We start from the raw sequence: 15539 nt of genomic DNA, 5'->3' as shown, positions 1-15539 counted from the left end.
GATAGACATGCAAGTAAGTACACAAACTAGAGGTTGCATTTTTACCCCCCACAAATGCTTTTCTTTTTTCATTTCTTGTGTTACCTCTTTCTATACTGTTTTGATTATATAATACATGAAGTCAATAACTTATAAATCAGACAGTCAGAACTTATTAACGCATCAAGAGGAATGCCGTACATGTATGATTATGAAAGAGCAATTTACTTAAGCATCCTTTGGGAAGCAACTAGTTACACACTTCTGATGATCAATTTTATTGATTGATTGATTGAATACTCCATATACTAAAAAGTGATCTGATGTGTAACTATTTATGGGCTCCTGTTCTTGGATGCAGAAACGATGTAAAGTGGTCATAAATGGTGTAAAAAAAATAGTGAAATGGAGAAATGTCCAACATTCAATCTCAACACTGTCAGATAGATGATATTCTGACACTGTGCTGTCTTGGGACATTAAAAAGAAAACATTGAATGACGAAGGGCTGACATTTGCAAGAGCCGAATACTAGTATATCTACTTTCTTTTGGATGAGGATACCGATTGCACAATAATACCTTTTGGGTTTTTATTTGTTTTAAAACATGGAAACAAAAAATGAAGTAGATGACAATGAGAAGAGAGAAAACATGCCATACAGAATATGCTGTATCACTAGTGATTAAGTCAGAAACAATTAGAAACTTTATTTGTCTGTGTCAATAATGTGTACCATGTATAAGGAACAGCACAAGTAGTGCACTTCCCCCTAAGCTGTGCACAATACACACAAAATAAAATAATCAAACAAAATGAAATAATTTTACACAACTATAATTATGAATAAACCCTGAACAACCAGAATCATATTTTCCCTATAACATAAACATTTAAAAAGCAAACAAACCTAAAAGCTTTGAAATTGAAATGGACCCATGGCAAGAATTTCTTAATGTCCTCTGTGACAATTTGCTATGGGATCACTGACATTCTAAATATGGCTAAAAATGAGTGCAAAATCTTTCTAATGTTTAAAAACTCACATTCCTTGGTGTTTCTCAGCTAGCTTTCCATTTAGTAAATCTTCAAAAAGAAAAAAAAAAAAGTAGGTTAGAATGTGCCCCCAAAGGAGTTAGGCCACCAGGGTGTTGGGCCATGACAGGCCAGGGATGAGTCACCAGGGGATATGAATTGTAGAGGTGTGGGGCAGAGAAAACTAGTGTTGTCCAACCAAGATATAAACTGGGATCAATTGGGCCTTCTCAGTGAGACAGGTCACCAACTTGATTGCCTTTCTTGGTTTAAGATGAGGAGATGGACCTATCTGCAAGATTGGCCAAGGACAGCTAGGATGCTTTTCCAAACCTATGCTTTATATTCTCTTCGTTCAAGAAACTCTTATGTATTTGGCTAATCATATGTGTATAGTTTCAATGTGTGTATATTACGAGTTTCATAATTGTGTTTTGCCTTACACGATAAAACTGTTTCAAAGAGGCTGTGTTAAGTTTTACTCATGGAGGTAGCAATCCTAGTAACTGTGAACCCCTTGAGGGTTGGGGTCTGGGTTGCCTTGGTCATGGTTTTGTCCCCAGAAGGTAGTACAGTCGCTGGCCTATTGAGTGAGTCACCAGCCCTTAATGATTCATTCAGTCACCAAATGCTTACTAAATAGTGAATGATCACTGAGTGGAAGAAGAGAAAATAACTCTTGACAGCTTTTCTTTCTTAAGTATCTTTGAATCAATACAAAGGGCCAGGGGTGTCTCCAGCCTGGGATTCTTTATAGAGAAGAAGTCTCGAAGAGGGGACCAAAGTCATTCCATTTTTTCTCATTAGAGGACTCACTACTTTGGAATGTGGTTTTATCCACACTCTTTGGTATTTTGAAATAGGAAAGAGCCATTCCTTTTCCAGGGTTAAAAATCTCCCAGTGCAATCCTCCTGCGAGGCACTAATCTTCTCATTCAATGGCTTACTCCTTAGTCATAAATAGAGAAGACTCACTTTTAAAGACCCATTGGTCACCTTGGCTTCTTTCCTACTCAGGAACTGGATATACAATCAGAGGGGTCTGGACAGTGAAAGAAACAGGGCTCAAAGTAGCCTTTTACCTAAAAAAAAAACACCAAAAAAAACCCCAAACAAACCAGCACTATCTACTATCTGTGCCAGACAGAGCAGATGTGAAATAAATACTTCAGGGGCAGGGGCGTTGTGAAAATGGAGTCTCTCAAAGCCCAGGCACATCTAATGCATCCATTTCTCTACATCTTCCTCCTTGGCCTGCCTGGATCAACCGGCAATTTTTAAGAGGCCTCTGGTGTGTTCCACGTGGCTAATTTTCCATGAAGATACTTTGTAGTTTGCCTGCTGTCCTCTCGATAGCTTTAACTTCCCACGTGACAGTTATTGCTTCTTAGAAATCAACGTGCAGATCCACGAACAATAAGCCAATTTCTCCTTTTATCCCTAGTCATAAACTCAATAACAACACAAAAGTTACAACTCAGGTGAAAAGAAAACTCACTTATGTCTTCAATGTCCAATCAACATTGCTGAATGGGAGAACAGTGTATGCTCTACTCTACTATATACAGATACGCTTTGTTTTGTTTTATTGGTTTTTCATCCATGCACTGTGTAACAGGTATCACAACAACATTCCCAAACAGGCACAGGAAGAAGGAGCAAATGTGCAGTCATGACCGGACAGGGTTGTGCAAGCTGTGGATGCTTTTGAAAAGAAAACCGATGGCGGATCCCAGGCAACAGCAACATGGGACTGGGACACATATTGATGTACATGGAAAAGGATGATGCTTTCCGAATGGGGTCATTCTTCCCGTTTGCATGAGGAGTGGTGGGCAGGAGGGTGGGCATGGGGGACCTGGGCAGTTAGCTGGGCTGGAATGCCACAAGAAGGGCCTTACTAATCACAGTCCATAGCTAAAGAAGATAAGAAAGAAAAAAGATTTTGCATGTTCCTGGGAATCTCGACACGCCATTCCTGTACCTGTTGAACAAGAGTGCCAGGCATCATATCTTTAACTATCAGATGGTATCTAGAACCATCGTGTTTCCTGGCTCCACTTGAGCTCCAAAGCTTCTGTTTGGAGGCAGCTTCACCTCTGCTCATGTTCCAGAGATAAGCAGGGGTTTAGTAACATAGTGAAGACGTGCTTCTTTCTTCTTCCATGCCCTTATCTTTTCTTAATCCAAAATAAGTTTTGAAATGTTTGGAGGAAGGGAAAATAATCTTAAGGACCTAAATTTTTACTAAAAATCCATTTGCATGTAGATTGGTCATCACCTCCCACAAAAGAAGCAAAAACCCTGATCCTCCCAACAAAACAACAAAACAAAACAAAACAAAAGCCAAACATCAACTACGTCCCCAACCCCCACCGAAAACTAGCCCAAACAGAAAACAAAGACTTAACGATTTATCTGGAGAGAACACAGCTCTTCTAGTCTGAGCTGCAAAGATGGCCCTGCCTCCATGCCTTGTTCACTGTGACGATGCCCCTGGGAATGGGAGGTGATGGTTTCTCACTTCAGCCCCTAGTACAGAATATGATCTTGAAGCTGGATTCCATCAGCAGGTAAGTGAACATGACAAATGTCAGTTTCTTCTGTTCATTATACATAATTTTTTATGTATATATATATATGTATATATATATAAATTTACTATATCTGAGTGTTCCTTTAGAAGCCTTTTATGTGGCAGTAGGCCTCCAGGGAGGAGAAGAAAATGTACAAGAGCCACAGGAGCACAAAGAGGGAGGATGTGAGGAGCTTGGCAGTCCGGGGCCCACCCAGCTCACCTCCGATTTCTGGCCTCCGCCGATAAAGCAGCACCCCCACATTGATGAAAGCAAAAATGGTGAAGAGAGTGACAGAGAAAGCTAGCGTGCCAGGGGACACTTTGAATTGTTCCCCGTTGGCTGCGTGGTAGATGGCAGCGATGGACCAGGCCACACCGATGCCCAGGAAGACGTTTACCGCGTTGCTGCCGGTGACATTACCGATGGATGCGTCTGCGTACTGGTCCTGGGTGGCTGCCACTTTGCTTGCAAATGTGTCTGCAGAGAAAGAACAACAAAAAAAAGACACTTAATTCATCTTTTAAAGATGTCTTTGGAGTGCTGGGAGCTTCAGCTGTGTACTCCAGAATCAAACCCCCGATGGAAACCCAGTGCCTCCCACAGGGCTTTGGTGTCCTCTTGAGTCCCAGTGGTGTGAACAGAACAACAGGATCTAGGTGTCAGGACTTGGGGGCTCAGTGTTGGCTGTATTACAGGTGGATCTTGGTCCAGTTCTTTACCCACAGGGACCTTGGTTCTTTGTAGCATTGAACTTACAGAGCAGCATTTTTGAGAATGATCATTGCCTATCTACATTAGAATTAGGTGGGGTCTTTCTTAAAGTGAATATTATAAGGCTCCATCTGGCTGGGCCAGATTATAACCATTGGGGCCTAGGATTCTGACTCAACCACACGCCAAAAGACGCGAGGTCACTAAAGTTTCAGAACGGCTGCTGAAGGGTATTACTAAAAGATGCTGCTGTATTATAGGCTCTCGTTGACTGGTGAGGAAGCTAAGGGGTTAGGAGGTATTTTCACAGATTCAAGAGCAAGTCAAAAGTGGTAGCGAAACTAACAGCTATAGTAATAGCTGGCATTTGCCTAAAGCCTTATACATAGGAAAGCAAACCCACATTACTGCATCGATTGTAATAAGTGTGAAGGGAGGAAACTTTATAGGTGAGGGCACTTGGCTTAGATGTGATAAGTAATGGGTGTAATGTCACACAACAAGGACGAGACCATGGCAGGCAGGGCTTGAGCTCGGGTCTCCTGCCTTCAAGGCAAAGGCTTGTTCCTTGTGCCATCTTACCTTTCACTATGCTATGGGTACCAATGACCATCCTCAAAGGTCTTTGTTCACTAATAATCCCGAATGCAGCTTTTTCTGAAGATAGGAAAGTCATTGTCCATACAGGGAGTAGGACAACAGTGACTTCTTTGATGAGTAGAGCACGGGTTTAGAGCACTTATGACCCTGAGGGTTTTAAATCCTGTCTTCAGAACTGAATGTGTAACCCCAAGCGGATTACTTAACTTCCCTAAGCCTCTATTTTCTTATCTGTGAAATGGAGATTGTGACACGCACTTCAGAGGGCTGTTGTTCAGTTGAAATAATATAGGCAAAACATTTATGTTTCTGAGTATAAAGTCAGAGTAGCTCTTTTTGTTGTTTTAGAAAGACAATGTGAATCAAGCTGGCTAGATTAGTTTATTAAAAGTTGAGGCAGGATTGGAAATAATAACTCCCTTTATTAATCATGTAAACAGAATTTGCAAGATAGCTCATTTTTTTTTTTCCTATACGATTGCCTAGGTACTGACATCAAAGCCCTTTCAGTTATCTTTGCAAAATTCCTTGGACAGTAGGTTTATAGTAGATGTTAACTGTCAAATTGAACTCACATCTGCAAAGCCAGTAATGGCAGATATAATATTACTATAAGGTGTCGTGTCTTGTGCTCTGCTCTTGAGATCCCTGTATGCTCTGAGCAGGCATGTAGTTAGATATCTGGGCTCCTTTCTCGCCTTTGTGGCTATTCTGTTGTCATCCTCCTCCTTCAGTAAATCTCCAATGGAGATTTAACAAGCATAGAGCTTGTTAGTTTATATCAGTCTGTAAATTCTTGTGCTTGGTAATGAATGAGAAGGTCATTTAGGCTGCTGGATGTGCACGATTACCTTCTTTCCGAAAAGGAATTGGTTCACCTTGAAGACCTATCTCATTGATTCTGACTTCTGTCTGAGATGGAAAGCAGGTTTTAGTTACTATTCTATAAAGAGGCAAACACTGCTTACTCTGTGTTACACATGTCATTCAACCCTCTTAGCCTTATGGAGTAGATGTTATTATTCCTTATTTACCATTTGGGAAACGCCTTTGGACTGGGTATTGGCAACAGAACAAGGATTTTTAAACTAAATCTGTTTGATTTCAGAGCCCATTTTCAGTGCATGCCCCATGGCCCCTTCCAGCAAGGCTATAGTTTTCCTTTCCTCTTAAGTCCCTTTCACTCAGGAATGTTGAAGCAGGTTCTTACACAATGCTCTTCTTTCCTCTTCAGGGGCGGGCAAAGACTGAAGAAGGTGTAGGCAGTTTGCTAACCCACCCTCCTGGGTTTGTGCTGCTTTGTGCATTCTGATCACTCATTGCAGCCCAAACAGGACTATCACAGAGGCTGGCCAGTGAAAGCAAAGCAAGACTAATCTTAATGGTCTCCTGTACTTCATTGTTAAGACTTATTAGAAGCTGCCACAGCAGCCTCAAAAAAGGAAAAAAAAAAAGAAGGCATTTTGCTTTTATTTTTCAAGAACAGGCAGCTGAGCAAGGAAAGTAAAGGAACAGAGTCCAAGGCAGGAGAAAGCAGCTTACAGCTCAGCCGTTGCCGAGGGCACCTGAGACGTTATTCGGTGCTGACATGGCTGCCGGCACTGGCTGGTGGTGAACAGATGGCCACCATAGGCGGGACCATCAGGGTAGGGGCAGGTGACCTGGCGCTGTTCCACAACACACACCTGCTTACCTCCCCTGGCACGTGGTACAAGGCACACTGGACTTCCTGGGTGCCCCTCTCCACTCTGTCAAAGTGCCAGAAGGAAATGAAGCATAAAATCAGAGATTCCTGGGTCCAAGGACCCTGTATACCCAAACTAGTCTTTAGGCCTGCAATGGAAGACATACCTGGGTCTGCTGCAATTTCTTCTCCCTCAAGCCATTTTTCAATAGCTTATTGTGACTAACTCTTGAAAATTTTTGTAATAATAGGTTCCCGTTTAGAAGTACCTTTCTCTGGAATCCCTAAAAATTAAGCCAAAGTGACTAGCTTGTCCCATAAATGAAACATATTTTGGGCCTCTTTGAGTCTGGTAGGTTTTATTTACCTGGATTATACATCAGGCTTTTTGTCTGTTTTCAGTTCAAAAGCAATGTTAAAAAAAAAAAAAAAAAAAAAAAAAATTGTAGAAACACATGCAAATCTAAACCATTAACCTTAGTTCCAACAGAGACAACTCTGTTTTCCAAACGAAGTGTGATGGAATCTCCCCAAATTACCTTCTATCACTGCTTTGCTGCTTAGTGCATAAAGCAACCCATCACACACCATATGCTAGGTGCTGCCAAGCCCTCCCCTGTGCCCTAAGCCCATCACCTGCTTGTATGCCTGAACAAGGCAAAAGCCATTCCCCAAAGTGAAATCCAAGAAAATAACTACTGTAGTTGTCTCAGAGGGGTTGTAATCATATTCAGACTTTGCCTATTAAATACAAACATGTATAAATCAGGTTTCCAAAGTGACTGGCAAAAACTAAACACTTCAGGCACGGTTTCTAATAGGAATTTTTGCTTTTAACTCCCACCTTGAATTCTAATGAATTTTAGATTAGTCACACAGTCTTAGACTTTTGTCCTGCCTTCTTGGTACCCATTCCTGTAAATCAATAACAGAGAAAATTTGGGAGGCAATGTGGATGGAATTAAACAATACATCACAGAGTCAGGACATAATTGTTCTCTGTATAAGTTCTCTGAACTTGAGATCTGTCTCGAGTTCACGACATATAAGCTTGGCCATGTCATCTGGTTAATATGAAAGAATAGATCCACACACTCCCCTGTGCTCCAGAAATTGTTTTTTTTACCTGCATTTCTCAAACTTTATAGCTACATCTACACTAAGCCTTAAACATCTCTTTCATAAAAGCAATAGTCATAGAGTCCTGCAGGTCACACACAGGGTTTATGTATTATCTAGAGCAAGGGTTTCACCTCTGATGATTTGTCTTATTCTTGACTCTTAGCATCTTTGGGGGCCAGTTGTTCAACTCTCAAGTGCTTTGTTCTCAGGAACTGACCCTGACAATGATTCTAATTGAAGTCCAGCCTGCTTATGGAGGCATGCTTGCATCCCTCTAGCATCTGTGAATTGCTTACACTATAAGAGACAAGCTAAAAGGTTCAGAGCTTCATGGTGCAAGAGTGGGAGAAGCTCATCAAAGAGATACTTTTGGCTCTTCTAACTATCTGTATGTTCTTGGGCAAGATACGTCATTTCTTTACGTTCTGGCTCTGCGTCTAAAATGATTTAGAACATCTCTAAGACTCTTTACTGTTTAGGATACTGCATAGGATACATCAAAAGACTAAATTCACAGATATGATTTTGGTGTGATTTTTTTCTTTTTGTAGGAGTTTGTACATGACCACTTTGCTTCATTAGAATTGACTAATGGGAATAAATATTTTCTCCTTCTAAAGAATAAATGACCTAAATGAAATAGTTGAAGATCCTAGGAAGGAAGATCTCTAGACCTGAAGATATTGTCATTAAATTGTGGCAATATTTATGAAATTAAATCACACAGCAGAGAACCATTTACCTTTGAAAAATAGATAAGAAGTGTTGGCAAAATTATTTACTTCAAATTACATTGACCGACTATCCTTTTATATGAGTGAAGTCATGGAATATATAGTGGCCGCAACGACTGTTTTAAATACTGTGTGTAATGTCAATCAACTTTACATACAACTGGCATCAGAAATACTGGGGAGCCTAATTTAAAAAAACCCTGAAGATTTGGGGCTCCACCCACGACCCACTTAATCAGACTCTGAAGAAAAAGACACAAGAATATTCTTTTTTTTAACAAATGTCTTAGGTTATTCTTTTTTACACCAATGTTTGAGAACCACAACTGTAAGGCATGGAAATGGAGGCTTTTGTTCCAGGTGCCCAGAGTTTGGGGGGGTGGGGGGGCCTTGCTGGGAAGAATAGATGTTTGAGTTTTAGGGAAGCAGCTAAATGGGGAGAAGTGGGGAGCAGCTTGTAGGAGCCTGACTCAGAGAAACTATGCTATCCGGCAGCACATGACCTAATTCCTGGAACCGTCAGTTTGCCCTTAGAAGGTCACGTCTCTGATAAGTAAAGCCCCTTCCTCATTCCGCTCTCTCCTTCCTCATTCACTCCCCGCCCAGTTTACCCTAACCCATATAATCTTGTAGCTGCAATAAAAAATTTGAGGCTTGATCAGAACTTTGTCTTGCCTCCATTTCTTCGCGCCTCCTATTTTCTCTTTTCAGGGTGTCTCCCTTCGGTCCCTGTTGAATGCCCCGCTGGTCGGGGCATTTCTGGCGCCCAACGTGGGGCCCGAGGATCCCAGACCCCTTGAAAAACTGTCTGCCTTAAGTCCGGCTGGACGCGTCGCTGAGTCTCCGCGCGATTTTACCGCGCGAGCCTGACTCGTTTCCTGATCTCCGCGGATAAAAGCCGATCCGTGAGCCTGATCTGATAGAGGTAAGCAGACAGACGAAAATAGATGTTTTGGGATGATTTTAGATTTAATATTACCCCTCGGTCGAATGAATGTGTGAATGAGTGATAGTTCCACGACTTCTCGTCACGGAGCTTGCTTGGGCCCTAATCTGTGGTTCCGGTTCTGTCATACGGCATAACGGTGACTGGACTCCGGTCCACCAGTTCGGGGGTTTATACCGAAGCGCCTTAGCTAAGACAGATTTAGTCCCGCGAGGGTCACGGCCAGATGGGCATCTGATTGTTTCGCTTGTTGATTGAAGGGCCGAGAAGGGGACCATGGGTCAGACATTAAGTTCTCATGAACTGTTCATTTCTGGGTTAAAGAGTTCCCTCAAGGTGCGTGGAATTAAGGCTAGAAAAAAGGATCTCCGTGAATTTTTCGAGTTTCTGACAGATATTTGTCCCTGGTTCCCCCAAGAAGGAACGATTGATATTAGGATTTGGAAGCGCGTCGGCGATGCGTTCCAAGATTTTTATAAAGCCTTTGGGCCTGAAAAGGTCCCCGTTTCTACTTTCACTTACTGGAATCTTATAAATGACGTCCTCAGGGTTCACTCTCGTGACCCGGACGTTAGAGAGGTTATAAAAAAGGGGGAGAGCCTCTTAAAGGAATCGTCCCGTCCCCCGTCAGAAAATGACTCCGTGTCTATAGATATCCCTATTACTGACCCTAAGCCCAAACCCTGTCTCGAGGAAGGCCCTACCTAAAATTCGGCTGAACCCCCTGGTCATCCCTCATTAAGACTTTATCCCTGCCTTAAAAACCTTCCCCAAGATTCAGACACAACCCTCCCTCCCGAGGACCAGGCTACCCTTGAGGATGCGGCCGCTCATTACCATCAGAAGGACCCCTCTGTATCGTCTCCTCCACCCTTCCGGCCACCTCCTTATATCATCCCTCAACACCCTCCATTCCTCGCTCCCATCGTCCATGGTCCCCCTTCTACTATTCCTCACTCCAATCCCCCTACTCAAACAGCTGCTTCCCTAACACAACAGATTGCCTCTCTTCGAGAGGCCCTCCAGGAAAAACGCCAACACATTAGTCTTCTCAAAGAACTCCGTGCCCTCGAGGCTGAACTCGCTGCACTCTCTGGGCTGCCCTTTTCCCCCCGTCTACCCCTAAAATGAACTCCTATACAAAAACCTGTCCTCGCCTTTCCGGTCACTCGCAGACAGGCTGCAGAAGTAGGTCCCGATACTCAGACCCCTGAGGACCCCCAAGAGGAGGATACCGCGGAGGAGTCCGATAATGAGGCTGAGGAACAAGATAACCCCCCCTCAGAGGAAGAAACGGAACCCCCAAGAGACAGACAGCGCTACCACCCTTTAAACATTAAATATTTAAAAGACTTAAAGGCTGCGGTCCACGCTTATGGCCCTGTGGCTCCCTTCACGGTAGCCTTGCTGGAAAGCCTCACCGACCGTTGGCTAACGCCAAATGATTGGTTCACTTTAGCTCACGCCGCCCTGTCTGGCGGTGATTTTGTTTTATGGCGCACAGAGTATGCGGAAAACGCACGAAAAATGGCTGAACGAAATACTCAGAGCCAGTCCTCCCGCTCCTGGACTAGAGATCGCCTTCTCGGCCGACCGCCCTATAACACCAATGAGGCTCAGGCCGCCTTCCCCCCAGGCTTATTAGCTCAAGTCCAAAATGCCGGCCTCAAGGCCTGGCGTAAACTCCCACCCAAAGGGCCCGCCAGCACCTCCTTGGCCAAAATCCATCAAGGGCCTGACGAATCCTATTGCGATTTCATCAGCCGCCTAACTGAGGCTGCCGAGCGTTTAATTGGAAAAGAAGAGTCAGATAGCGCCTTTATTAAACATCTTGCATTTGAAAATGCCAATGCCACATGCCAAAACGCCATCCGCCCCCATCGCAATGGCTCCCTCTCAGACTATATTAAACTTTGTTCTGGTGTCGGGGCGTCTCACGCCATCGGTCTAGCCATTGGAGCCGCACTAAAAAGCTTCACACAGGACAATCAAAAATCCTGTTACAATTGTAAACAGCCTGGTCATTTTGTCCGGGAATGCCCTTGATGTAGGCTTCTTCCCCTTAAACTGCACCGCTATTGTTAATTCCACTGCTCCTGCCTGCCCCGCTCCTAATCATGTTTTCATCTGCGGCAACGGCCTGGCCTTCACGGCCCTCCCCACCAATTGGACTGGCCTCTGTGCGCTGGCTTTTCTCTTACCAGATATAGATATTCTACCCGGAGATCAGTCACTTCCTATACCAGCCCTTGATCTTTTCCCTGGACGACAAAAACGGGCCCTCGCGTTCATTCCCCTTATGGCAGGACTAGGTATAACCGCCGCTATGGCCACAGGTGCTGCCGGGGTAGGAGTGTCCGTAGACACTTATCAACGGCTCTCTCTCCAACTTATTGATGATGTTACCACACTATCAGATACTATTAATGACCTTCAAGACCAGGTCGATTCCCTAGCAGAAGTAGTACTCCAAAACAGACGAGGGCTTGATCTTCTAACAGCGGAACAAGGGGGGATCTGTTTAGCTTTACAGGAACGATGCTGCTTCTATGCCAACAAATCCGGCATAGTGCGAGACAAGGTCAAGAGACTCCAAGAAGATCTTCTTCAACGCAAAAAACAACTTCTTGACAACCCCTTTCTAACCAGTTTTCATGGTCTCTTGCCTGTCCTCCTCCCCATCCTTGGCCCCATTCTAGGATTACTCCTACTTGTCTCCCTCGGACCTTGGGCATTTAATAAACTGACAGGATTCATCAAACAACAAATAGATAACATTCTGGCCAAACCTATCCATATTCATTATCAACGCCTGGCCACGATGGACCATCCGGAAGGTAATTACAACCAGTTACAAACAGGCTCCAGCTATATAAACATATAGCAGACACGGTGGCTGAAAACGTGTCGGCCCGATCTAAAGGGCTTGAGCACCAGACGGCTGCAGCGACTGGGTACTGCAAGGGAGGGTCCCGATTGACCCAATTTCAGCTCTCCCTGAACTCATGTCCAGATACATAGGGGTTGGTGCCTAAGTCAAAACAATTGCCTCACCCCTGGTCCAAAAAAGACACCAGAGGCTACGCCTTGCGCGTTATTCGGGCCGTCTGAGACCCCTGAGTTCCCGTCTTGGTTAAGGCTCACTCTCTTAAAAAGATAAAGAGAGAGGAGATGTAGGAGCCTGACTCAGAGAAACTATGCTATCCGGCAGCACATGACCTAATTCCTGGAACCGTCAGTTTGCCCTTAGAAGGTCACGTCTCTGATAAGTAAAGCCCCTTCCTCATTCCGCTCTCTCCTTCCTCATTCACTCCCCGCCCAGTTTACCCTAACCCATATAATCTTGTAGCTGCAATAAAAAATTTGAGGCTTGATCAGAACTTTGTCTTGCCTCCATTTCTTCGCGCCTCCTATTTTCTCTTTTCAGGGTGTCTCCCTTCGGTCCCTGTTGAATGCCCCGCTGGTCGGGGCAGCAGCTGATTTCTGTTAGAGACTGTCACGCCCTCAGGTGTAGTAGTCATCTGCTCATAAAGCAACTTGGGTGGGCTTGGTAGAGGGGCTGGGACGGCTTAACTCTAAAATACTCCCACTCTCAAGTTATGCTATGCTCATATATACATACAGCGGGTGCCAAAAAAATGTATACACATTTTAAGAAAGGAAAAAAAAGTATTAAAATTGGAATACTGAAAAGATGAATACAAGTCACGTTTGACTTCTGCAATTACAAGAGGTGCTCAAAGTGGTTACATCAGCGTCCAGACACTTCTGATTGCTGCTTGAGCACCATTGACTAAAGTGTTAACATCTTTTACAATGTGTATACATTTTTTTGGCACCTCGGTATTTTTAAAACCTGTTCCAGTATAGCTACTATGAAAGGCCAAAGGAGGAAGAAAATTTACTGAAAGTAGTTGAATTCTGGCTCCTCCATTTGCCAGGTGAGAAGCTTACCTATTTTACAGGGCTTTGAAGGAAATGGGTTCCCATGAACAGCACTCAGAATATGGCCTGGCACTTAACAAGTGTTCGATACTATTAGCTATTTTTGTAATATGACAGAGCTAGATCCCAAAAGAATCCATCAGTGTACGGAATTCTGACTTGATTTATGATTCTAAACTTTTGGGGAGTTATAACACACTTTAGAGATGTTTGTACGGTCTTCTGCATTTAAAAATGTAATAGAGCATAACATTATTCTTAAAAATAAAAAAGATGCTTTATTTTGAAAATTCCATATAACCTACACCGTAAAAATACATTAGAGATCTTCTGGTTTAAGGCCCTAATCTTACTAGTGGCTGAAAGGCAGGCATCTTTGCTTAAACAATGCATATATTCCTCTCTATTCTTTTCTCTCTTCTATGCACTTTTCTTGCTCTTTTCGAATTGAAATGAGAGTATTGTTTATTTATGTACTAATTCTTCTCCTGTCACCGAGGAACTTAAACAAGATTTTGGCTTTAGTAATGCTACTTATTTACCCAAGTAAATACAAAAACCACACTCCCTCACTCACACACACATACAGACACACACACATACACACACACACACACACACACTCACTTACTTCACTGGTTTATATGAAAAGAATCCTTATTTGGCTTCCAAGTGAAGTTTAAGAGATCAGGGAATTACGAATGTTTGATTGATTAATGACCAGTTAGGAGAGGGGTTGTAAAAACTGAAAAAGGGAAAAACACTTAAAAATTCTGCCGATAAAAGTTGTCCCTGAAGAGAGTGAAAAAGAAATGGAGACAGTGACATGACCTACTTTTAGAAAATAAGAAAACAGGTAAATAAAATAGCTCCAGAGGACTCATGTTGGCAGATCAGAACCCCCACTTTCTCACTTTTTACCCCCCATTGCAAATCAGAATCACGAGGGCAACTTTTGAAAAATACCCAATTGCTAGCCCGACCCCAAGTTTCTGCTTCATTGGTCTGCGATGTGGCCTGGCCACTGGTGTTTTTTTAAGCTCCCCCAACCAGACTGAGATCCACTAACTAACCACTCATAGTCCTCATTTCATTATCTGTGTAAGGACAATAGCACCTCCCTCAGATTAGCTGAGATAAGGCATGGGCTAGCTCTGATACGTAGATCAACAAAAGACCATTCTTGTTATCAAATAACAAATTCTTTTTCATTTTGATGTAACGTAAACGTTTGTACTGTGCAGGGTTTTCCCTGGGACTTAATTTTCCTGTTATGTGTCTTAAATCCTGGTATATTTTATATTCAAAGAAAGATTAATTCTAATTAAAAAAGAAAAATAATGGGGGTTTATTTTTCAGGTATCACAAGGCAGAGAAGAGAATGAGCATAAACAGTGCTATCTGATCCGCCTTCCAAACTAATTTGATGGATGTTCTCAAATGAGAATTGTAATACTCCTCTCTGAAACACACCCAGAATGGGATTATTCTTCAGTACAATGTTCATGAACACTGAGGAGAGGATCCAAGGTTTCCCTTCCTTATTCAAACCCCAAGCTTCAGAGGGTTTGCTAACATTTTCTAAAATCCTTGGTTCTAATTCTTTGATGTCAACAGAAACATTTTGAGCCTTTCAGAGAACTCTGATGGTTTATCTGAGATGGGGCTGATTCTGTCCAATGGCTGGATCATTGTTCCCCCTTTCACTCTTGGTCCTGGAAAGAGCCCTAAACCAACTAGCTGGGTGTGGAGCAAAGAAGCGGTGTTCTGACCTGGCTGTCTCTTGAGACCTGGATTACCTAGGTTCTGGAGAAGATCAGGGTCTGTATGCTTGAGCAGGTTTGGTGTCTTCATTTGGGGAGTCCTGCTTGTTTACCCCCCCCCCCCAAAAAAAAAAAAAGGCTTATGCAAATTATAGTGGTGGAAGTTCCAGTGTGTGCCTGATCAAGTAAGGGGTACAAGGTTGACTAACTGACTTGAGGGAAGTCTCCTGGCTCTGGTCAACCTGGTGAACAGGCAGCTGGATGGTGACCAAGGCATTCGGCAGTTCCCAGTTGATTCATATGGATTAATGGTTTTGCTTGGCGTAGAGATATTTAGTAAGCTGAGGCCACTGTAAGTAGCTAATTTGGTCACCTGAGTCTTTGTTACGCTGTAGGTAACCACTATTGTTAGTGAAGAATGCCAGTCCTGATTATCGTGCC

The 15539-nt window shown here is 43.2% G+C and overlaps 1 protein-coding gene across 11 annotated transcripts in view; it reads right to left on the bottom strand.

Moving 5' to 3' along the window:
- Positions 1-557: 557 nt before the first annotated feature.
- Positions 558-15539, bottom strand: part of SLC8A1 (solute carrier family 8 member A1) — a 376061-nt gene continuing 361079 nt past the window's right edge. For all 11 annotated transcript variants that reach the window (XM_074331917.2, XM_074331918.2, XM_074331920.2 and 8 more), the window contains one exon: positions 558-4070. In XM_074331917.2, the coding sequence (XP_074188018.1) occupies positions 3694-4070 (377 nt within the window). In that variant the 3' untranslated portion in view covers positions 558-3693. The remainder of the gene's footprint in view (positions 4071-15539) is intronic.

This window comes from Rhinolophus sinicus, chromosome 2, assembly GCF_057876585.1.
Source record: "Rhinolophus sinicus isolate RSI-liver-muscle chromosome 2, RSI-T2T, whole genome shotgun sequence".
Lineage (NCBI taxonomy): Eukaryota > Metazoa > Chordata > Mammalia > Chiroptera > Rhinolophidae > Rhinolophus > Rhinolophus sinicus.
This window is presented reverse-complemented; position numbering and strand designations above follow the sequence as displayed.